The 24,733-nt window shown below is 36.6% G+C and overlaps 1 protein-coding gene across 1 annotated transcript in view; it reads left to right on the top strand.

Moving 5' to 3' along the window:
* The window catches only part of Maob (monoamine oxidase B), a 104,701-nt gene that overhangs the window by 59,734 nt on the left and 20,234 nt on the right, over positions 1–24,733 (top strand). The window contains 5 exon segments of the mRNA XM_032890243.1: positions 13,342–13,445; positions 14,449–14,540; positions 17,453–17,594; positions 18,716–18,865; positions 19,827–19,986. Of these exon segments, the coding sequence (XP_032746134.1) occupies positions 13,342–13,445; positions 14,449–14,540; positions 17,453–17,594; positions 18,716–18,865; positions 19,827–19,986 (648 nt within the window).

Raw genomic sequence — 24,733 nt, 5'->3', positions numbered from 1 at the left:
CAGATTTCAAGAGTCTAGCCATACCACTATTTGACAAAGCTTCACAAGCAACAACCACAAGCTGTGCCCAGTAAACTCACACAGAAACTGTGGGTCATAATTAAATTGAGCTTTCTGAGCCAGTTAGTTGTGGGGCTATTTCTCTATGCAGCAATGGATTACCTAAACATACTTACATACTTTCATACTTCCTCCACTTGAAAGGCATTCTAGTCATCCTAAGAGTATCCCAGCTGGTAGTTTTGTATCCTCAAGTCATCACGTATGTGAGTACATAATATATGTATACATATACATGTGTACATATAAACATATACGTATATGCATTTATGTGTGTGTATATAAAATAAATAAATAAATAAATAAATAAATAAATAAATAAATAAATAAATACCCCACAGCTTCAGGTGCTGAAGAGTTGAAGGCTTGGCTCTCAGTTGATGATGCTATTTTTTTCAGGTAGTGAAAAACTTAGGAATTGGAGTCTAGCTGAAGGAAGTAATTCTCTAGAGGTGTACCCTAGAAAGATAAACTTTGTCCCCAGATCACCATTCACACCGGGTACACATTTCTGCTTCCCGGACAACATAGAATGAACAGTTTTCTTCTGCAACTATGCTCCACCTTACCACAGGCCCAGAAGCAGTGGAGTCAGTCAATCATGGACTAAAAATTCCGAAACTGTGAGCCAAATCATCTTTTCACCTTAAACAGTTTCTTGTACTTTTCACAGTACAAAAGGTGACTAACATGTTGGTTTTGCTTTATTGTTTTGCCATTAGATGACATTTCTTAAAACTTGAAGCAGGATCCTGGAGAATTGTCTCAGCTATTAATAAATATCACTTACTTCTCTTACAGAGGACCTAGATTCTCTCAATTCAAAACTACTCATGTTGCTGGTTTCACGGGATATATCGCCCTCTTCTGGCTTCTTTGGGTACTGCATATATGTGGAGCACATACACATAAATGAAAGTAGATAAAATTAAATACAAAAAGCTTGAACTTATATTATATACATATTTGTGTTTCACCTTCTCTCTCCTGACACAAGTTCCAGTATGTAAGATTCAAATAAATAAATAATGTATCTAATAGTATATATTATAATATATTTTATTAGATCTATATTCATGTATAACATAAATATCACATTGTTTTGTTAAATATAATATGCTTAATATTTAATATAATAAATTAATGTGTTGCATATTATATTATAAATGTTTTTATATAATATATAGTTATTTTCATACTTGTGGGTATCTATTCACTTATATTTTTCTCCTTTCTTTTTTGAAAAATATTAATTTATGTGTGTGGATGTGTGCATCTGTGGGTGCACATAAATCAATAAGCAGGTGGAGATAAGAGGGAGTTTCTGAAGTCAGTTCTTTTTATCTGTCAGTTCTCTCTAGAAATCAAACAGATTTAATAAGCAAGCCCCCTTACCAACTGAACAATCTAACCACCCCTTACATTTTGTTTGCTATAACATTTATTCCATTATTTTTCAGAATATCATATAGGAGTGGTGTTTTATTCATATAATTTCCACATGCACTCTCCTCCAACTCTTCCCATATCCCCATCCCCTGACTCCTCACGAACTCTTCTTTAATTATTGTTCTTATATGTGTTACATGTGTGGACATACACAAGTGTATTCATAAATAGAACCTGTGGATTCCATTTAGTGTTCTATCCATGTATCTATGTTTAGCTCTGATTACTTGGAATTAGGTAAGTTATCAGAGGTCTTATCCATGGAGAGACTGATTTTCTCTCTTTTAGCAGTCATCAACTGTACCTGTTCATTGAGGAATGAGGCTTTCTGAGGTTTTGTCCATATGTTTCGAGATGTCAACTGATACTGTCATTATGTGCATTGTGTTTAGGTGGCACGTGCATCAGAACAAAATTCTTAATAGGCTTTAAGAAATTGCTTCTTGCACAAATAATAGAAAAAAATGTCTCTCTGTCTTTCTGTCTGTGAATCTGTTCCTTTCAGAGCACGATTAGGCACATCTCTTTGGTGAAAACTACAACATTCAAGTCACAGAAAAAAATTTTGTCCATCTACTATGAGGTCAAAAAACTAGGAAGGTTCTTCAGCTTAACATTTGTACACAGTTGCTATTCAAATCTCACAAGTAGATGCTGCTATCTTGTATGTTTTAGTTACAAATAAATTGCAAATACACAGGCAACAAAGCGTATCAAACTTCCCTGTCCTCGTGGAACTTTCATGCTAACTGAGACAGGCATGCAGTTAACTAATAAAAAGCATGAAAATTTATTAGATGGCACTAAAAATTGTGATGTGATTGGTGATATGTCTAGCATGTTTAAGATTCTACATTCTAATTCCAGCCCTTCTGAAAGAAAAATGTTATAAATAATAAAAATGGTATAAATTACATTCTTAATGTAAATGTACCCAATACTCACATGCTTAACCGAAGATTTTTTTAAATTGCCTCTTAGTTTGATAACTCTTAAGTTTAATAAGCCTTTGAATTGATTTTTCAAGTGTATTTTTGAGTTAAAATTCAGTTATGCCTCAAGTTGCTGAATTATGCAAAAGACTTTGGCCTTCATATTTGGTATTTTCCCATGGCAAGAATTAATTTCTAATGAGGATTTGAATTTTTCAACCAAGTCTTATAAATGCCCAGAAACATATATAAAATAGTGTATCAAAAAACTGTAATGAGCAAGTGTGTGTGTATGTGTGCGCATACACATATGTGGATTATATATTAATTATAAGGCAACAGATACTGGAGAATGTGGGGAGGTGTGAGAGGAATGTGCTACTAAGTAGGGAAATCAGAGAAGACTCACTCACCAAGTTGTTAGCATTTCAAACAAACCTCAAGAAGGTGGCAAGAGAACAAAAAGTGGTTGTTAGGAGAAAAATGTTCCAGCCAGAGGAGATGAATGACAATATTGAAGCCTGGAGTCTGGCATGTGACAAATCTATGTGAGCAATAAAAGGCCTGTGTCCCCAAAGAAAAGAAGTCAAGAGAAAGTAGGGAGAGAAACAATTGTTTGCTTCTAAGACCACTCTCAAGCAAAACAAGACAGAGGAAAATGAAAAGCCAGCTGTCATCTGCTGATGTCAAACTTCTCATCTTTGACAAAGCATAATTGTTTCTTATGAGCTTGCACAGGTTCTCACATTTTGATATGAGGTCGCAGTCATGAGAGTTGGATAATGGAGAGCCCAGTCAGTTGGTGTGAAAGCATTAATCGTTTGAATAAGGGATTTGAACATGTAAGGATGGCAGCACCCATGAGAGTTCTAGAACTAATCCCCCATAGTTATTCATGATAAATACAAACACCAACTGACCTGGTAGTGACTATTCCTTTGAAACAGTGGTGTTTTAAAAGCATGAATGTCAATCAAAAATGCTCCTTTAGTAATTTTTAATATTCTTGAAAATAATTTTCATATAAGAAGATATGTCTGAGATATCTTTTTATTTTGCTCCAGAGTTTCCCTCCATGAGACATAGCATAATTTCCAAGTTTTTTGCATAATTTCTCTGCATGACTTTTAATCGGGACCTGTCCCGTTCCTTTCTTCTTGTCTCAACAAGTGAATTTCTTAAGTCAACACAATTTCCAGACTAGCAATTTATGGTCATAGCAGCAAATATCCTGCAAGAGCCAAGCAGACATTTCTTTCTTTTACAGATGCGTCCTTTGACATGTAGATATTATTTTCAGTCATTAAGCTTCCTAGGGGATCTTCTGACTCAGGTGAATTTTGGTTTGTGCTTGTAAAAGAAAAACTACATTTCTCCTAAACAAGTTATGGATTGGAAACATTGTACCAATATTAATTTTAATTAAAGACAGATTTTAGAGATCACTGAATAATTCAGTATAGAAGAAAATATATGCTGTACTTAGATATATACAATTGTATGAAAATTTTCTCATAGGATCTTTCTAAAGAGTAAAGATATATAACTGTGGTATCACAGAACTCTTAGACTTCCCAGATTTTAGTAGATTCATTATAGACCCTGAAAATGTAATTTAATTCTTCTTATAAGGTTCAACTCCAAGTGTATACAGAAAGATTAGTTTACATCATGAAAATCAAATAGGACAATATATCAAATGATTGTAAATATCAGGTATTTTCTTCATTATTTTATCTCATGTCATAGATAAGCCCACTAGGAAGTATTTCTGGTTGATAATGTACTCTTTGAATACACATTTTCCACTTTAAGATCATCACATAGTCTCACACTTTAAAATGGTAGTCTGGTAACTCAAAATCCTGCTGGAAGAAAACTCATTTTTCTATCTGTCCCCACTTCTTCCTTTTTTTCTTTATTGTACTAGACTTTTACCAATCTTCTCATTACTCTATATATTTCAGGGACATCAAAAACATTCAGAAAATGTCTTTCAAGGACACCTGTCACCCTGTACTTGCAAACACAGTTAGGCCACAGCTAGGTTATGAAATGGGAGCATTTGTTCTCCTCTAGCTGAGCTGTGCTGAAAGAATGGAGATGAGAGTTTGGGACTAAATTTTACAGAAAGCTTGCTACTTAATGCTACCGAGTGAGCACTTACCCTTCTGAAGAGGACTTGGTGAGCATGTGGTCATAGCAGTAATCAACAGCATGGTTAGCAGTGGTGTAAAGTTGGGAATCTCTGAATGATCTGCTTCCAAATCATAGGGAGGTTCAATTGATAGAATTTTTCTAGAGAGTCAGGAAGGCTCAAGATGTGTATAGACAGGGAATTTGTAGGATGTGTTACGTAACCTATGTCCCGCCAAGTATTTTGCATCTATTAACTCATTAATCCAACTCCAGCTCTGGAGAAATGTGTGATAAATTACATGTTACAAAATCATCTGTAAAATATAAGTGAGATTCCTAGAAAGTATCAGATATGTAACTTATTTAAGGTTGCAGAAGAAGAGTTAATATTTCTTGAACCAATGGGCTTATACTCTAAATGGCAGTTGAGAAGAAAAGTGATGTTGATGCTGGTCAATACTTACACATTTGTTATGTATATTCCACTGTGCTAAGAGATGTGCTATTGTGTTAATTGTCCTCAGTAACAAAATAATACAGATTCTAAAGGCATCTACATCATGCAGAGATTCAGAAAGCTTGATCAAGCATGCTAAATTTACAGTTACTTGCTGGGATGCTGACCTGTCACAAGCTGTGCTCTGACATTGGATGGAATGTATGCATAAGTCAAAACAGGTTATTAGTTTCCAAATATTGTAAAGTTAGTGATAAAACTGAGGGTTTTGCACTTGCAAGACAAGGGATCTTCCACGGAGCCCCACAGCCCAAACCCCTAAATGAATCTTTTTCAAATAGCTTCTGCTGTTTGATTCTAATAAAATAAAGATTTGTGGTGATTATGGGAAAGCTAAATCTCCTTTTGATGCTAATGCTTTTGTTTGAATATTTTCCTTTTCTACTGCCTTAAAATAATATATGTATCAGAAAATTTTGCCATATACCCACAAATTTAAACCATAAGACGTGTGTATGAGTCTGCAAGTTTATGACTCTAATAACAGCTTTTTAAGTATGTGTTTTATTGTGTTTTTTCACCTGTGGGAAACCACATTAGGTTTATTAATTAAATTAGAATATAAGCAGTTTGAAAATTCCTTCTACATAAGTTATTTATAAGAGATACTTTATAAAATCTTTTACTGATACTAAAACTTACCTTTTCTTTAAATATTGCACTTAAGTGAATGTAGATAGTCGGGTATGTTAACAAATGCTTGAGGGCCAGCAAGGTGGCTTATTGGGTAAAGATGCTTGCTACCAAGACTGAGGAACCAAATTCTATTCTCGCAACTCGCATGAGAGAAAATTGACTCCCAAAGGTTGTCTTCTGTCCTCTACATGGGCACTGACACACACACACACACACACACACACACACACACACACACACCTCACTAAAACAAAAGTGTATGAAAGAAATTATTTTAATTTTGAAGTTTATTTATGCTTCAATAGAATTTTTAGATTATGTAGATTTTAATTCCAAGATTCTTTCTCTAAATGATTAAAAGTGCTTATTGGTCATTATCACTTTTTAAAATTGTGTGCCTATGTGTGTGTTTGCATGTGGGTATGTGCATGTGACTAAAAATGCCTGCAGATGCCAGAGGAACCTGGCGCCTGATACCCTGCAGCTAGAGTCACACACACTTTCTGTGAGCTGCCTGCAGTGGTTCTGGGAACAACACCCAGGTCCTGAAGAGCCGTCAGGGTTCTTAATCCATTTCTCCAGCCACTGAAGACACATTTGAAAGATGATGCAAATGCATGCCTTTAAACACATTTTCAGTGGGGCCATTGTCCCAGAAAGGGGTGAGAACCGATGAACTTCAGTGTCACCTTGCCTTGTTATTTGTGCTTTTATGCTTTTATTCCTCCATCTAAAAAGATGTAATACTATTAGGTTTTTAAAAGAATACAGTTTAAGAGAAAACATTGAGTAACATTGTCACCAGAAAAGACACTGAGGTACCCTGAAGATTTTATGGTCATCTGAATAGGAAGTATGATTGGTTTGGTTTTCTGTGAAATGCACTCTTTTCATTAAAGCATTTACTTTTAAGTGTGTGTGTGTGTGTGTGTGTGTGTGTGTGTGTGTGTGTGTGTGTGTGTGGTTTTTCAAGGCAAGGTTTTTGATATTGTAATTGTGTGGCCTTTTATTTGAACAAAGATTTCACCTATACAGTCCAACACTGCTAATTATCTGTCTGTATTTTGAAAAGCACATTATCCAGGGCTAGAACACTCATGTTGCTTAATATATTAGGGGTATTTTAAAAATTACATGGTCTAAGCAAAGGGATAGTATTTATTGAAATATTTTAGATACCTATACCATTTCATCAAACAAAGTCTTACGTGTGTGCAAACGGAAAGAGTGAAAAGTCAGCACAGAGAGGTGGTTTGTAGCTGTGAACATTATTCTGCATTGGAAACAGCATCTTGGCATTTGCAGTCTGTCCTAGTGGTTTGCTATGTGATAGGGTTTAAAGTGGCAGATTCAAGCATCAAAAGGATTCAGGGTCTCCTTGGGAACACAGTCATATTCTTTGAAGTCAACAATCTAATTTGGGAGACTTCTTCCTGTGGAATTCAGACTTGCCTTTATCAGCAGGTGCATTCAAAACAGATATGGGAGGAAAAGAAGACAAATGATAAGTTATTTTGAGTTACAATGTTCAGCCATCCACATTAAACATTTACTCTTTCAGGGGAAATTAAATTTGGGAGTTGGTGGTGAAGGTCATAGCCAAGAACTCCCACATGCTAGGCAAGTACTTTTCCTCTGAGGCATACTCCCAGCCCTGAGAAATTAACTGCGTTCACAAAGCAATCATGCTGCTGCCTTAGATGCTAAACAATTCCTCTTCTTCAGAATTACTGCTCAACCAATCATTCATCTTCCACCCACCCATCCCTGTGCTTCAATGTTTGCCAATCATCAATTGAATCTATTGTACTCTTGTGGGAGCACTATTCAAAAATACAGATTATTGGTTCATTTCCTTAAGTGACTGTAGACAGAAAAGAGGTACTACAATTTCCAGACTCCAAATGGTTATTGTGCACAACAAGATAAGTTTTAGATGCTTCTTCATGAAACTGAATCTTATGATCTGGAAAGTTGTCTACACTTCCCACTGGACATTAGAAGGTAAAGAATGTTGGCTGAAAGATGCCATGAATATGCCCCACTAAGATCAGACAAGATGCCTGATGAAGCACAAAGGCAGCCACTTTTTTTCAACAACCACCTTCTTCTGAACACCTTGAAAATCATGTTCAGGATTTAGGATTTGTTCCCGAGAGTACGGGAACCTTTCTGTTGGAGAAGAAAGGAGAGAGTAGGACTAGCTCCTTTTCGTGCCTTGCTATTATTCTATCCATTTTTCTATCTCAGGATACCTGCTATGAGGCTATGTCTGAATAGAAGACTCTTCCTCACTATGGTCATATAATTCCCCATTTCAACACTCACATGTTAACTCCTCAGTAACATCTTCTGTGACTACCTTATTTAAAGTCACACCCAACTCCAAACTGCTAGCACTTCCTGTTTATCCTCCCTACTTTCTTTGTCTGCTTAGCATTGTTCCCTCTCCAATCAACTACATGCTTTTCTTATTGTACTTTTGCTTCATCTATTTTGTTTACACCTACTAAAATATACACTTGTCAAAAGAGAGATTTCCATCTTCTGTATATCCAGTTGCCTAGAATACTGCCAAGTACATGGGAAGTGCTTGTTGAATGAATAAAGAAGTTGTTGTGACAACCATTTGAAAATGAACTGGACTGAACTTTGGCTGGAAAAGGAAAACAGCTGCAAAAATGATCTGGCCAGTCTTTCAACTGATCATTAGCTCCTGCCTGGCTTGTAAGTGATCACTGGAATCAATGCTTACTGGAATCAATGCATCCCAAGACCTTCTGTAAATCAGCTGAGATGTTGCTCATAGAGCCAGCACCTGAACTCTATTACTATTGTAGAAGTTTGTTGTATTTCAGCCATGCTTCAGGGAAATTCACTGACACAGAAAAAGAAAAACTCAAAAATTATAGGTTAAATTCTGATCCTACCACATGGAAATCATACAACCACGAACACTTTATCAAGGCCATCCTTGGAACTGATCTCCAAATGGAACATTGTATTCACATGCTCCCTGCCCCGTCGTGAAGATTAAACTACACAATTTAATCAGAACTATTAGCATGTTGTGCTAAATAATTAAGAGGTTGGTGAATTCCTGATCAGAGGCATTAGCCTTTGAATATGTGAATTAAAATCTTGCTGTCACTTAGTTATAAGAAATTCAGCCAATACATTTTTCATCTATCTGACTCAGTTTCTCTATTTCAAAAGGGCAGTCTTTTGCCTGTGATATGGAGTCATTATGTACACAAAACTTGGGTAAAGTACAACCAAGAGGCCAGTGCAGAGGAAGCTCTGCGGTAGCTATTGCCATAGTTATTACATAGTTATTTCTACAAGGCCTGACCTGCTTTTTACAACTCAATTTTTCCCATCTCTCCCTAAATGAACAATATCAGGCCTTTCATAAGCTGGGATGATGTTGGCAGATTTCAAAACCACATCTGGCCCCTGTGCTGATGCTCTCAAAAGAGAATCTAAATGCCATGTTGAATGTATATAAATATGAATGAGAGCCACAAAGCCAGCATGCCATAGAGGAAGAAAAATGTTTCTCTAAGTACAACTTGCAGGTCTCCTTTACTCTGTGAGAAAGATTAAATTTCTCTTAACATAAAACTAAAGATCAAAAGTAAAGAAATATTGGTTCTGCAAATGCATATGATCTAAGTAAAACCTAATTCATATGTATAAAAGTGGCCATACTGTACAAAGACAAATAAGTGACAAAGGCTCCCCTGGCCAGGAAGGTAAGGTTCCCTTGTATATTGGAAGTGAGATACTAAGAGAAAAAAGGTCATCCTTCAGGAACTTGATCTAAGGAGAATGAGGCCACCTATTTCTGCTGGCAGTGACTGTCAGCATCAAGCATCAAGAACAAGAAGGCCATAGGAAGCTCATATAAAGGTGAGGCCTTCACTTTCAGTACAAAGGTAAGAGGAAAAAAAGGACTTGGGGCTTTTTGACATTCACCAAGGAAAAGCCTGTTTTGTAATTAAGTTCCAGAAGACTGGCTCAGATGGTTTTAGCCTGGCAAATCTTTTTACAGGCTCCAAAAATAAAATACATCAAGATCCAATTGTTTCTTGTTTTCATCAAGTTTACCATAAAAATTGAATTTATGTCTTCATGCCAGAAATCCAGACCTTCAGAATTTACCCAATATTCTCAAACTATATTGTATGAGAAAAATTGATAAAATGTTTTTAAATGAAAAGATATGGGTGAATGGCATTTATTTACACTTTTTGCATAGCCTGTTTACACCCAGCTCCATAGACAGTGGCTGGATGTTCATATCTACATTAACACTTAATGCATTGAAACATGGTGTTTGGAATGAAATATATAAAGAAACTTTTCCCTCACGTAGATGTATGGTTGGAAAATGGAGACCCCCCCCCAATTCTACTGCATCCATTTTAGGAACCCAGAGGGGATCCTTCAACCCTAGTTGACAATGGTTGGTCTTCATACATCATGAGATATCATCTAATTCTCAAGAAAAGTATGATTGAAAAGATTCAATAAATGATACAGAATGTGTTTAAAATATAAAATTGGCTGAAAACAGGCAAAAGAGTAATTGCTTGAATGTCTATACTTCAACCACCAAATAAATGTATGTATGTATGTATGTATGTATGTATGTATGAATAAATAAAAACAAACAAACAAACAAACAAACTGTTCTACCACAGAGGTATACTCTTGTGTTCATAAATTTCTTTGTCATCTAGAATTTTTACAATGGCATACTGTGGTGTGTGTGTGTTTGTGTGTGTGTGTGTGTGTGTGTGTGTGTGTGTGTGCGCGCGTGTGTGTGTAAGAGAGAGAGAGAGAAAAAGAGAGAGAGAGAGAGAGAGAGAGAGAATATGTGTGTTTTAGGTGTGTGATATTTAAATCAAAGATAGCTAATACTCTTTTCTATTCAGCCCTGTCTTCCTTCTCACAATTCCCCACCTTCCCTGAAGTATGCTTGAAAGATCTTCGAGTTTTTTATGAACTCCTACCACCTATTTCCCCATAAGTCCATTTCACTGTTCTCTCTGGGGAACCGGGAGGACAATGTAACTTTCTCTCAAACCTCAAATGTCCTCTTCCCTCTGGTGTCATAGCGCCCTATGTCATGCTTACTTTGGGACACTTATTTAACTTTGATCATGGTGCTTTTGATATTAGTCATATATATATATATATATATGCGCTAATGATTATTTCCTGACAATTGACAGAGTGTTCCCATCCTCTATTCTCAAGTACACATGTACATTGGCATTCATGAGAACACATATGTACATACATACATACTGTTGACCTATATAGCTACTATAAATTAAATCAAAATCTAGTAGTTTTAATGTGCGACTTGTAATATTCCAAAGTAGTCATTTAAACTTATCTATGTGTTATTTTCTTAACCTATGATAGAAAGAAAGATTACTGTGCTGCATCACGGGGCTATTGTGAGGACAAAACAAAAATGCTATTTGGAATTAGACTTTATAACTAGGCACTTCATGGGCTGGGGGCTTATTATGATGTCCTTTCATGATTTCTTCAGAACTGGTTGCCTTGGATAGAGTTCAAAAGAGTAACAATTGTAGGACTGTTTATACCATAGCCAAAGCTAAAGTCCAAACCTCTTGCAGGGCCTTTGGTTGTGTGATTTTATAAACTTCCATTTCCTCCCTCTCCTACTTATTCCCTGAAGCTTAAAGCTTTGTGACTTTTTAATTGGTCTAACAATAGCTCTTTCCTGTGTTTACTGGAAACTTTCCCTCATCTAATAAAAGCATACTTGCTTTTATGAATCTAGCAAAGCTAAATCATTATCTGTTTAGATGTAAGTCACTGAGGACTATGAGTAAATTCATGCATAAGAAAGTCACGTGTACTCTTCAAACTCTAGTGTTCTTGGTATATTGTTTGGTCACCAATTTGCTTGTACAGATTGTTATTTCTCTTTATAATTCTGAATAAAACCCCTTTATAAGAATATGTTTAGATTAGGATCACTTTGGCACTTGGTCTCTGCCACTATTACCTTGCAGAAGTCTTGTGGTTTGGGGAGCCCCATACCTTATCTTGAGTTATATTTCACCTGAGCCTCTGAGTTGCAGTTTAGCAAGCAGAGTCCTGTAATGGACCTGCAAGCACCCCTCCATTCACTGCCACATGCCACATTCTGTGCAAAGGTGTTGTTCTTGGACAAAGGAGGGAAGTGTTGCAGAGAAGCACCCATCTTGCAAGGCTTCCTGTTTAGAAGATGAATGTAGGAGGAGTAGGCTACTGCCATTGGGTGACCTCTGAGCTGCAGGTCATGGTTTGTCAGTTAACTCTACTCTGGCCTAAAACCTGTCTTTCCTCCTTTTTCCAGGTCAAGCTAAAGAGTTAAACTTGAGGGCGGGTCTCCTTTTCTGAAATAATTATCTCGTGCTCCCTGTAACTTAAGAAAAAAGAATTAGAACTTGGAAAAGAGGGAATTCTACTAACCGTACTGCTCTGAATTTGAATCATGTCTCTTTTCCAAGTGTCTAGCCTACTCTGTAGGCTTTGGCCATGACAATACCCTCCTCTCATTAAGCTACCCTCTCTTTCTTTATCTGACTCATTCTTCTTGAGAACTCAGTCTTTCTGACTCTTGTGGCCTATGGAGAAAAAAATAGACCAAGGTGGTCACAAGAATTAGCATAAAATCTCTTCTCATTTTGCTTCTCAGTTGCCCTGACTATAAAAGCAATACAAGACAAATCTTTGCTGAATGACTCATAGTTACTGGGAAGCTTATTCTGATTCACTTGAAAGATGTTGCCATATTGCACAGCCTAACATCTGACCAAGGTTTTTAAATAGACCTAAAAATAGGTTTGATATATGTATCTTTTAACTGCCCTCAGCAAGTTAGGACTCCCAAGTGTGAACTGTACGTTGCCTTATTGTTAATATTTTATGGGGCTGTATTCCTAATTCTTTATGTCAATAAGTTTCTCTTTCTGGTGAGGAGACCTAGCTAGTATCAGAATGCTTTTGAGAGAAACCTGGAGTTTTTCATTTGTCCTCTTTAATTTCCATGACTTCAGAAAACTCCTGTGTATATCTAGACTTCTGACTCCTTGGAAGAGCTTGGCTGGTCTTGTTTTGTGGCTCTTCCTTCACATAACTACACGTGTGGTTTCTTGCTCCTTCTAACTTGTGATTATAATTGTGATTTTTAATTCTCTGTCTATCCAATGGCTTCTGATTCTAAGATGTTCACAAGTATTGTTGACTACAGAGATACCTTTGCTTATTCTGTTCTGTACTGGATTTAGATTTTATATGATAAGGACCCCAATTTTAGAGACAACCTCTTTACTCTGCTTAACTTGTCACCAAACTTACTTGAATGAAAGAATATTTTAATGTAGATGTCTATGCCAAAACAGTTGAACAGGAGTCTATGGATACAGTTGCCAGAAGACTTGAGTGTGTGTTACATATCAGACAGTCACGTGTCAGTAGCTAATATGATTTTGCTCTTTACAAATTGCCAACTTTTCAGATCTAACAAGATTTACTCTGTGATAAATGTTTTCTTTTAAATATATTTTTTTCTCATAGGGAAAATCATTGCCTTCAGGGGGCCCATTCCACCAGTGTGGAATCCAATCACTTACCTAGATTATAACAACCTCTGGAGAACAATGGATGAGATGGGCTAAGAGGTAACACTTCCTAAAGCTGTTTGACTACATATGTAGTTTTCATTAATTCTAAGAAGAAAAAAGTGCAATGTATCAGTAATCCCACATGCATAGTATAGTGTCCAGCACATCTTATCAATGAATATCAGTGAAATGAATGAGTGAATTCATGTCTAACTTCTAAAAGAATGAGGGACTGTATCTAAATGGCAGATTGTTATTTATATACACTTGATAAGCAAGTAGAGAAGTATGAAGCCAATAGCCTTCCTGGGATAATTTTTCTAATTTAAAAAACTCCGGGGTTGGGGATTTAGCTCAGGGGTAGGGCGCTTGCCTAGGAAGCAAAAGGCCCTGGGTTCGGTCCCCAGCTCTGAAAAAAAAAAAACAAAAAAAAAAAAAAAAACTCCACGACACAGAAGTTTCTTTCTCTAGCACACCCAAATGTGCAGCCCACAAGTCAATAAATACATGGAAAGTTTAACTGAAATCTCTTCTGATTTTGAGACGATTAGCAACAGCTCTTTGATACTAATTAAAGAATTGAATTTATGAGTGACTATTGTTATGTTATCAATTTAATTTCCCTTACCTGTGGGTTCACTTTCTATGGTTGTTTTTATCTATGACCAATTGCATTTGAAAAATATTAAATAGAATATTCTAGAAGCAGATGCCATATTCATATAACTTATTACAATACATTGTTACAAATATTGTTTTATCTTTGTTAATATATTGCTGTGTTCAATGTAGCAAATAAATTTTATTGTAGATATATTCATATAAGAAAAATATATTTATTATGAAGGAACATTATTATAAACTGAGTGCTACAGGTCTGAGTGGGAACATTGAGGCACACAGGCATTGAGGTTTATGCTATTTGAGAAACTATTAGGGGTACTTAGAAAAATTAAATTTTAAACTTTTTCTTCTTTGAGTTAGAGATTTACTATTGTTCAAATAATTCACTGAATGGAAAATTGTCTTCTTCTTTCTTCTTTAATTTATCTAAATGTAGATTCCCAGTGATGCTCCATGGAAGGCACCACTTGCTGAAGAGTGGGACTACATGACAGTGAAAGAGTTGCTAGATAAGATCTGCTGGACCAAGTAAGCTCTTTCATTGGTCAAAAATATTTATTGTAACAATGCTTGGGGTCTCTTTACATATGCCATTCAACAGGCGTGAGGCAAGGAAGTATCTGCTTCATGTCTAAACCCATACCACTGGCTATATGAATAGTTGAAAGATACTGAAATTAAGTATTCCCCTAAAGATAGATCTATTTTATTCCATTGGTATAGTTTTGCACCACAACAATGCCATTTTCCTCATAACGTCCTGAGAATGATCTAGAATAAGCCATCTTTTTTTATTTAGAATGTTTTAAAGGTCAGTGGTTTAACAGTCTCACTTACCAGCTTGTTGATGTAGGACTAGTTTTGTATTCCTCAACTGGTGGTACAGATAACATAGGCATTTGAAACATCATTTGTGATACAGTGCAAATCTTCATTGTTTTAAACAATGACTTCTAGGTAATTCTACTTATAGAAGAAATGAGTGAGCAGGCCTACTTGTCCCAATTAGTGAAAAACCTGTAGTGTTGAAATTAAGCATTTGCAGCAGTGAGAGTAGAAAGGATTACAGGGCTTTAAGTTCAAGCCAACTTCAGGCACATGAGTAATAGAACTGGGCACCAAGTGAAAGAGTACTGTCCTGTAATGCTGAATCACATTTCTTAAAAACCTATTTGACTCTGACGTTGGTTTCACATTCTGGATGTTAAGGAAAGAAGTGATAGCATTGACCACTTAAAGTAAAAAAAAAAAAAAGGTTTTAGACAAATCTGAATCAACAGATGTGCCTGAATAACAAGACAGACTTTTTCATCTTATAATTCATTTAAAGACAGTAGAAATGGGGGACGAAGGGCAGAGAGAGAGAGAGAGAGAGAGAGAGAGAGAGAGAGAGGAGAGAGAGAGAGCGCCAAAGGATGGGGTAGAGGTTTTAATATCATGTTGTGGAGGAATATATTGTAGTTTAAAAATTAATATTAAACACATAGCAAAACAGCCTTCTATAGATTAGAAACAGTGATATATACAATCCTCCCTCTGAAAATCATATTATTTATTTATAATTTGATTTATAATGGACATTCACTGCCAAATATTTCCTTAAAAATGAATGGTACAATATAAGTATCTATTACTGTTCTGTTGTACATTTTGAATACCTCAAGGCTTTTTATTATTATTATATATGTTGCATATTATATAACATGACTTTTAATGCACTCCATTCTGAAATGATCATTTGAGCCATGCATTAAACCATTTAAGAACACATATCTATGCAATTAAAAACTTGATATGAGAACATGGTTTATAATAGAATTTATTTTGCTTGTAATAGAATTTTGGTTTTTTATATTTTTTTTTAGATTTCCAATCTACATTTGTTCTAGATCTTCTGTGATGGAAAGCTTTTAATAAATTCAGTTTGATCTTCTGTCCCCAAAGAGCTTTTAGGCACCTTCAAAATGGGACCAGTTTTGTTTCTTTGAGATCATGGAGACCTGTGATTTACTGCCACAGCCCTTGACCTCAGCCTCCAGTTAGTGAATACCTTCATTGTCAACTCACAAAAAAGAATGATGAGATATTTATGTAAACAAGAATCGGAGCATTTTGTAATTATTCCTAAGCAAGATATGCATGAGATCATTTGTTGACTTTAAAGAAAACAACACCCAGAAAAACTAACCTATTCTGATTCAAAGTAAATCACAAGGATTCAAAGACTAATGCTGATCATTCCTCTAGTTGTAATTTATAAAATGTTGTTTGGAAGCACAAAATGTATTTTTAAATGTGATCATAGATATTCAGTTGCCTTTTAGAAAAACTATATCTACAAAAAGGCACATCAAATGAAATTTATATTGCCTTTTGGGTGAAAGAAATATGGAAAATATTCATTGCATCTTTTTTATCTTAAGAATTTCCAAAACACATCTAATGTGTATGTATTTTTATATAGAAATTTAGTATATCGTATATCCTGTTAAAAGTCAAGAAGGCAAAAATTACGACATCTAATTATACCCTTAAATGCTGTAAAGCCCATTTCTTTTCTTACTGAAGCTCCAAGAGTAAATCAAAAAAGGATTAGAAATGTACCTGCCTGACACAGAGAAATAGTTGCCCTCCTTCAATTAATCATCATTAGTCTTTCTACAGAAAGAATATTTTTCACATGAGAGACACAGACTACATTCAAATATATTTTATTTTATAATTTGTGATTTCTCATCTTATTATTAGCTATTACTAATTTCTCATTGTGCCTTAATTACAAAATCAAAGGATTCTATATTGCTCAAAAGTAAACCCAAAACTTCAGACATAATGGGCAAGCTGCATCTCTAGATCATAAATTAAATGTTATCATAGGTTTTTAAATAAAATGCAATAGATAGATGGTTGGAGAGATGGCTGAGTAGTTAAGAGTGGTTACTACATTTGTAAATGATGTGGGTTCAGTTCACAGCACCTACAACAGGTTGCACATGACCATCTTTAACTCCATCTCCAGGAGATCCAGGTCCAGCAGCCTTTCTGGCAGCTGTCAGAGCCTGGGCATATGTAGTGCTCAGGACTTCTGGGAGGAGAAAGATAGAGATAGAAATCCAAGTTGATTTCAAAAGTCTTGACTTTAACAACTTAGTGTGTGCTGATGCCTTTTACCCAGATAAATACTGAGGGAAGACAAGCAGGTGTGTAGGAACAACTGATAACAGAATATGGCCAACATCATTCTGAATAAGGTGCTTTGTTTAAATAGGCATAAATACCATATTTCCTAAATCCATGCCCTCATGTTTTATGATATTGAGTTCCAGAAGTTTTCTATATTTTGTTAAATGTAGCCATGGAAACATATGACTTGACTACTCTAGAATCTTAAGAAAACTGTTCTGCATTTGCTAATCGAATTCTTGTTTCTTCCTGAGCAGCTCTACAAAGCAGATTGCCACGCTCTTTGTGAACCTATGTGTAACTGCGGAGACCCATGAGGTTTCTGCACTGTGGTTCCTGTGGTATGTGAAGCAGTGTGGGGGTACAACCAGAATCATATCAACAACCAATGGAGGACAGGTACCCACTCTCCCGACACACAACCACTACTACAGAAATCGCTGTTATTCTGCAATCATGAGATGATGGTGCATGAGACAGACTTGTGGTTTGTCATACTTTACTGTGGTCTCTTCAAGCAGCTTTCAAAAGGGGCTATATGTTGTCAGGTATCCAGTGACCAACATAATTTTAAGACTAGTCTCCTCAGAAAGTTCAAACAAGAAAGATAGAAATGCACTTGAAATTCTAAAGAATACCCCATGCTTTAGGCTGTAACTCAGTGATAGAACACTTCCTTCGTACAAAACAGGCTCTAGATCCATCCCCAGCATTAAGAAGAAGGAGGGCTGAGAGATGGCTCAGTGGTTAAGAGCCCTGACTGCTCTTCCAGAGGTCCTGAGTTCAATTCCCAGCAACCACATGGTGGCTCACAACCATCTGTAATGGGATCCGATGCCCTCTTCTGGTGTGTCTGAAGACAGTGACAGTGTACTCACTCTACAGTGTACTTACATACGTAAAATAAATAAAAATCTTTAAAAAAAAGAAAGGAGAAATAAAGAAAAAAGAAAAGAATGGAGTGAAGAATGTTTGGAAAAAAATATATGAGAATTTATTCTCTCTTTTATTTACTGCATGTTCTTTGAGCATTTTTAACCCATGCACCCCCATTAGACTATAAACTAGACTGAAGTTTTTAATCTCCTTGGTAATCATGTTCCTTTCCTTCCTCTCCTCTTTACTTATCATCCTCCCCCATCCACCCCCAGCCACTTCTTTGTGAACCTATTTGAAATAGTCTTTAAAAAGCCAATAGGGAAACAATGAGCTATTCAGCAGGTAAAAGAGCCAAAGGATGTAGAAAGTGCCCAAAACAACATGGTGACCAGGCAAAATGCAGATAAGGATAATTCTGAGAATGTCCAGCTCAGAAGCCTGTAATTAGAGACAAATTCAAATAGTGATAATAATGTAAGTAAAAATATACCCAATAGCAAGTTATAGGACATTATTATCAACAATAAATTGAAATCTTACAAATTTTAGAGGAAGGATAGCCAGGAAAAATTATCCCCTTAGCTGTTTATGTCAATTTCTATATTTCCCATCCATCTTGAGTCCCATTTTCTTCTTTCCAGGAGAGGAAATTTATTGGTGGATCTGGTCAAGTGAGTGAGCGGATAAAGGATATCCTTGGGGACAGAGTGAAGTTGGAGAGGCCCGTGATCCACATTGACCAGACAGGAGAAAATGTTGTTGTGAAAACCCTAAACCATGAAATATATGAGGTAAGCAAGACTTTCGAAGTCAGGGAAAGAGATCAGAGGCCCATGTGTAAGGAAGATTATATGAGGCCAAGGATAGCACAGACTTCATAGAATCTGTTTGCCAGAGCTAGCTACATTGATCTAAAAGAAAAAAACGAAGCAAAACTATTTGAGAGGAGAGAGAATTGAAAAGGTTCTCTCACTTGATGTGCCAGGATGGCGGAGGGATACCCAGGGGAGCCCCGCCCTCCCAGAAAAGTGGAGTGGGATGGAGGAGGGATTATGGTGTGATGGGAGACCTGGAGGAGGATATAAAGTGAATGCATAAATAAATTAATGGGAAAGCAAAAAAAGAGAATGTACTCTCTTTAATAGGCCCTTGGGTAATTATAAAACCAAAATTAATGCTTAATAAACATCAATCATGGCTTATGGCCCAGGCATTACTCTGAGAGTTGGGAATTTTCTAACTTTATATTTTCAATTTAGTAAAATATTACAGCTCTAATCCACTATATAGTTAGAATATAAAATGGTTCCACTAGTGAAAAGTAGTGAGAAGAAATTAAGCAGGGAAGGAGAAGGCATCCCGTAAGGTGTACTGGGCAGATGGACCACAGCCCTCTAAATAAGCTTGTAGCAAAGGCCTTATTGAGATTGGTGAGCCAGATGAAGGAGACGAGTGACTCTGTGGTCTAAATTGGGAGCATGTCTGGATTGACCAAGGAATATAAGGTAGCCAAAAATGGCAAACAAAAGAGATGCTGAGATAAAGCATAAGAAGAAGTTGGACGGAGACATAACAGGGAAGGCATAGGAGGTTTCAAACTAGGGAGCAGTAATGGATGCTTTGTCTTTTAACTGGGTCCTTCTGGCTTCACTGTTAAGCTATAGAAGGGAGCAAGGATAGAAAAAGAGAGAGGGTTGAGAAAAACTTTTACTGCAGGCCAATGGTGGCTAATGACATTTACTTTTCTTTCAGGCTAAATATGTGATTAGTGCCATCCCACCTGTTTTGGGCATGAAGATTCACCATAGTCCTCCTCTGCCCATTCTAAGAAACCAGCTGATTACTCGCGTGCCTTTGGGTTCAGTTATTAAGTGCATGGTTTATTATAAAGAACCCTTCTGGAGGAAAAAGGGTAAGTTCATTCTTGACATAAAGACTTACTAGAGAAGGTCCACGAAACTTCGTATCAGGATATGTATTTGGATAAATATGTATTAGAATCTGCACAGAAAATTTATGATCCTCTGGTCTCTTTCTTCTGAGTGCTAACATGATGGGTGTGTGACAATACCTCTGACTATTACAGGTTCTAAGTATAATTCTTGCAAATAAAATGTATTGGCACAAACACATTATTATTCCCTGAAATCTGACCCATTCTTCAAATAACTTGATATAAAGTTTATTTAATCCTTTCCCAAACCCCAGGAGAACATGCGATTTCATTTTGTAATATATTTTTCAAACACATGGATTCAGGAGGACATGGATTAATGAATATGAATGTAGACCAATGGTTGAATGCTTGCACAGCACGAACAAGATTCTGTTTTATCCCCAGCTACACACACACACACACACACACACACACACACACACACACACCACATACCACATACACATACACACACACACACAGTGGCAATTATGAAAATTTTCAGGTCACTTTTTACTAGTGTCAATATCCTATTTAATTAAATAAGATTCATTTCTTCATCCACATGCCCTTATGTTACTTCACCAGTGCATAGGGATGCTCACAAAAGCTTACAACATTGCTTGAAATACTCCTGATGTATTCTGTCCAATACTCATTCCATTAGCGATATGTGGATACGAAACACCTGAGATGTAGCTGATAACAGTGAGTTAACAATTACTTTAATACATACCCAAACACATATACGCATACATACATACATACATACATACATACATACATACATACATACATACATACATACAGCTAGTATCTGCTGCCTTGGACAACATGAAACATATACAATCATTTCTGTTTTTATTTCCTCTGATCATGTCTACTTAACTACCAAGTGAAGCCCAGGAAAGGGTAGCAATCCTTAAGGCTGTGGGAAAAGGGCAGAGTGGAATAGAATGAGGAGAAAGACTGTAGATGTAAGATTTAATATTCCTGTAGACAATTGGGCTAGCTAACATTACAGTTTGGTGTGAGGACAGTGTTTCCTGTATCCAGTCAGCTCTCTGTATCCATGGATTCTGCACCTGCATACCCAGCCAGGTACAGAGACAAAGGAAGAATATTTGGAAAAGAATTATACCTGTCCTGAAGACTTTTTTTCTTATTTCCTAAACCATTCAGTATAAGATCAGTTTATTCAACATCTATATCCTATTAGGTACTTTTAGTAATCTCAAAATGATTTATCATATATAAGAAAATATGTTTACAATATGTGAGGGACTTGTACACCCAAGGATTTTGGTTCCCCTAGGGATTTGTGGAGCAAATCCTTCTAGATGCTGAAGAACAAACAACTGTTAACCTTTCTCTACCACACTTCAGTCTCTTAACTTCCCACCTTCCAAGGAATCCTGCTTAATGCTCTTACTGAAGTGGTACATCCAGTTAGCAAGTACTCTACATTGAAAACACTCACATTGAAATGTTCTTTTCTTTTGCTCTTAGTATCCAATGGCAGCAGCATAATGGAACCAAGCATCTTCCTCCTGAAACTCAGGGCATGAATTTTAGGTGGCTGCCTAGAGGAAAGTAGATAAATCATTTAGGACGAGGAATATACACTGCTTTTGGTTTGTTTTTTTTTTCTTTTATGTGATTATTAGCTTTTTATTTAATTTTCTCATGCACTATATTTTCATCATTCTCTTTCACCTCATCTAACTCCTATGAATGCTCCCCACCTCCCTACCAAGTTTTTGTTGTTACAAATCAAGAGCTTCTTGAGATAGTTTCTCAGTTTCAAATATGAGCCTGCAATTTCCATGCAATTTCTGATAAAAGTGTAAGTCAAATTCTGGGATCAACAGATGGGAGACCTTTGTGAGCATTCCTTCCTTCTTGCACTCCTGCTAGCTAATACTGTCTTAAGAATTACTTTTGGGGCTGAAAAGATGTCCCCATTGGTTAATGCACTAGCTCCTTTTCCAGAGGACCTGAGTTCAATTCCCAGCAACCACATGGTGGCTCAAAACCATCTATAATGAGTTATGGTGCCCTCTTCTGGCATACAGGTGTACTGCACTAGGACACCATTAGAAAAAGAAAAAAGACACAGAAGTTACTTTCTGGACCAGTGAGATGGTGTTGGATTCCTGGGACATATATGGTGGGAAGAGAATCAACTCCCATAAGCTGTTCTCTAATCCACACATCAAAGCATGACACATGATTACACACACACACACACACACACACACACACACACACACATACACACACACACAAATAAAAAATAATCTCAATAGTTAAAAAGTTATTTTTCAATAAGGAGGAATTATCCCATTTATCCATGGTTCATATTTTTACTATTAATCAAGATCAAGGTTTAATGTTAAACCATGTTATAAATTTTCTGTTTATCACTTCCTCTTTAATTTTTTCTATATATTATATAAATATTTTTCTTCTGCAAAGAAATTCTCAAATATATACACAGTGCTGTTTGATGGTGTTTAGAATTGAACCCAGGCTTCACAGAACTTCATGCCAGGTCCCAAATGGGGCCTTTCTATTCCCATTATCTTAAGCCCTGGGCTCCAACTAGTTTTGGCATTTATATAAGTAAATGATTAAATATAAGCTATAATAATATTTTATTCCTAATTACACACAAATACTCGAAAAAGACATATACCATGATAATTGTAAAATATGCAAAGTAGATTTTTTGAAAAGCTGAAATTAAATCCTAAACCCACTTTTGACTTTAGAAAGCATAGGTATATATTACCTACTCCTTTGCTATATGGTTCTGGTCATTATAGCTTTATAATATGTTTTGATATTTGGAGAGACACTATTTCCTTATTTTCCCTTTATTCTCTTCTTAGTAAATTTCAATTGCTCTTCTGTTTGAATGCTATGATCGTTTGATTGAAACTTTTTTCTATATCCTTACACACACACACACACACACACACACACACGCACACACGCACGCACACACACACACACACACACACACACACACACACACACTGTTTAATCTAATTCCAATTCTTCCTCCATCTCACCACCTATATCTGAAGTATTTTTTCCATTTCTCCCCTGATTTCTCACCAAGGATGTTAGTACTTTGGGAGGAATTTATGTAGCATCCTGAATGGCTGTATTGTTTCCAAGAATAGCTCCTTTTGGTTGGTTGGTTCTGCTTTTACCTTCAGTTTTCTTCTTAAAGGAACTTGTTAAATTGTGGGAGTGTCCTTGTGTATACATTTAAAAGAATGATGCGCCACAAAGTTATTGGGACACTGTGTCCCAATACTTCATGTATGTGTACCACATACATGACAGAAAAAGGCATTAAATCCTCTGGGATGGCAATTGCAGATGGTTGTGTGCCACCATTGTGGGTGCCAGGAACTGAACCTGGGTCCTATGCAAGAACAAGTGCTCTGAACTGGATAGTTTTATGTCAATTTGATACAAACTGAAGTCATCTGACAAGAAGGGAACCTGAAGAAAATGCTTCCATAACATTGTGCTGTAGGCAAGCCAATAGGTCATTTTCTTAATCAGAAATTGATGGAGGAGGACCTAGCCCATTGTGGGTGTTGGGATGTCTAGGCTGGTGATCCAGGGTTCTGTAAGAAAGCAGGCTGAGGAAGCCAGGGGGAACAAGCCAGTAAGCAGCATTTCTTCACTGCCTTTACATCAAACAGCTCCTGTCTCCAGGATCCTGCCCTGTTTGAGTTCCTGTCCTGACTAACTTTAATGATGAACAGTAATGTGGAAGTTTAAGCTGAATGAACCCTTTCCTCCCTAAGTTGCTTTCATCATGGTATTTTTCCACAGCAATAGAAATCCTAAGACATGCTCTTATCACTGGACCATCTCCTGCTTCCCACTACTAGATTTAAAATCACAGATTAACTACAACACAACAATAGCGAAGCTAGCCACTTCTATTCCTATCCTGCTGCACATGGATAGCTCTATAGCTGAGCTCTAATTTGAATGGGGTTTGCCATTTTTGCACACCAAGGCATGTGACATGCCTTACTGTTTTTCTTTCCATTCCTCTGATTTCAACCAGACGGATTTCATACATTACTTGGTTTCCTCTTCTGTGTTGGTTACTACTATTTTGCTAATCTATGAGTTATCTAGATCTTTCCCCTTGACTTACCAAACACTTGTAATTTCTGAATGTTGATTCTGGGCAATTATGTGCAGTATGGATCTCACCTCCCAACCGGTGGATTTTCTGACTTTTTAAAATAAGGGCTCTTGGTTACAACTATTCCACTACATTGCCTTTGCATTTTGTTTAATTTTGCTTATTTGAAAGTATTTTTTCTTTTATTGGTTATTTTTTTATTTACATTTCAAATGTTATTCCCTTTGCCGGTTTCCCAGACATAAACCCCCTATCCCATTCCCCTCCCCTTCTATAAGGGTGTTCCCCTCCCCATCCATCCCCTATCCCATCCCCCCAACATTCCCCTACACTGGAGATGCAACTTTGTCAGGACCTAGGGCTTCTCCTTCCATTGGTGCTCAATAAGGCTGTCCTCTGCTACATATGCAGCTGGAGCCATTGGTCAGTCCATGTACAGTCTTTAATGTAATGGTTTAGTCCCTAGGAGCTCTAGTTGTTGTTCTTATAGGGTTGCAAGCCCCTTCAGCTCTTTTAATCCTTTCTCTAATTCCTCCAAAG

The sequence above is a fragment of the Rattus rattus genome, chromosome X (genome assembly GCF_011064425.1).
Source record: "Rattus rattus isolate New Zealand chromosome X, Rrattus_CSIRO_v1, whole genome shotgun sequence".
NCBI classification, from domain to species: Eukaryota; Metazoa; Chordata; class Mammalia; order Rodentia; family Muridae; genus Rattus; species Rattus rattus.
This window is presented reverse-complemented; position numbering and strand designations above follow the sequence as displayed.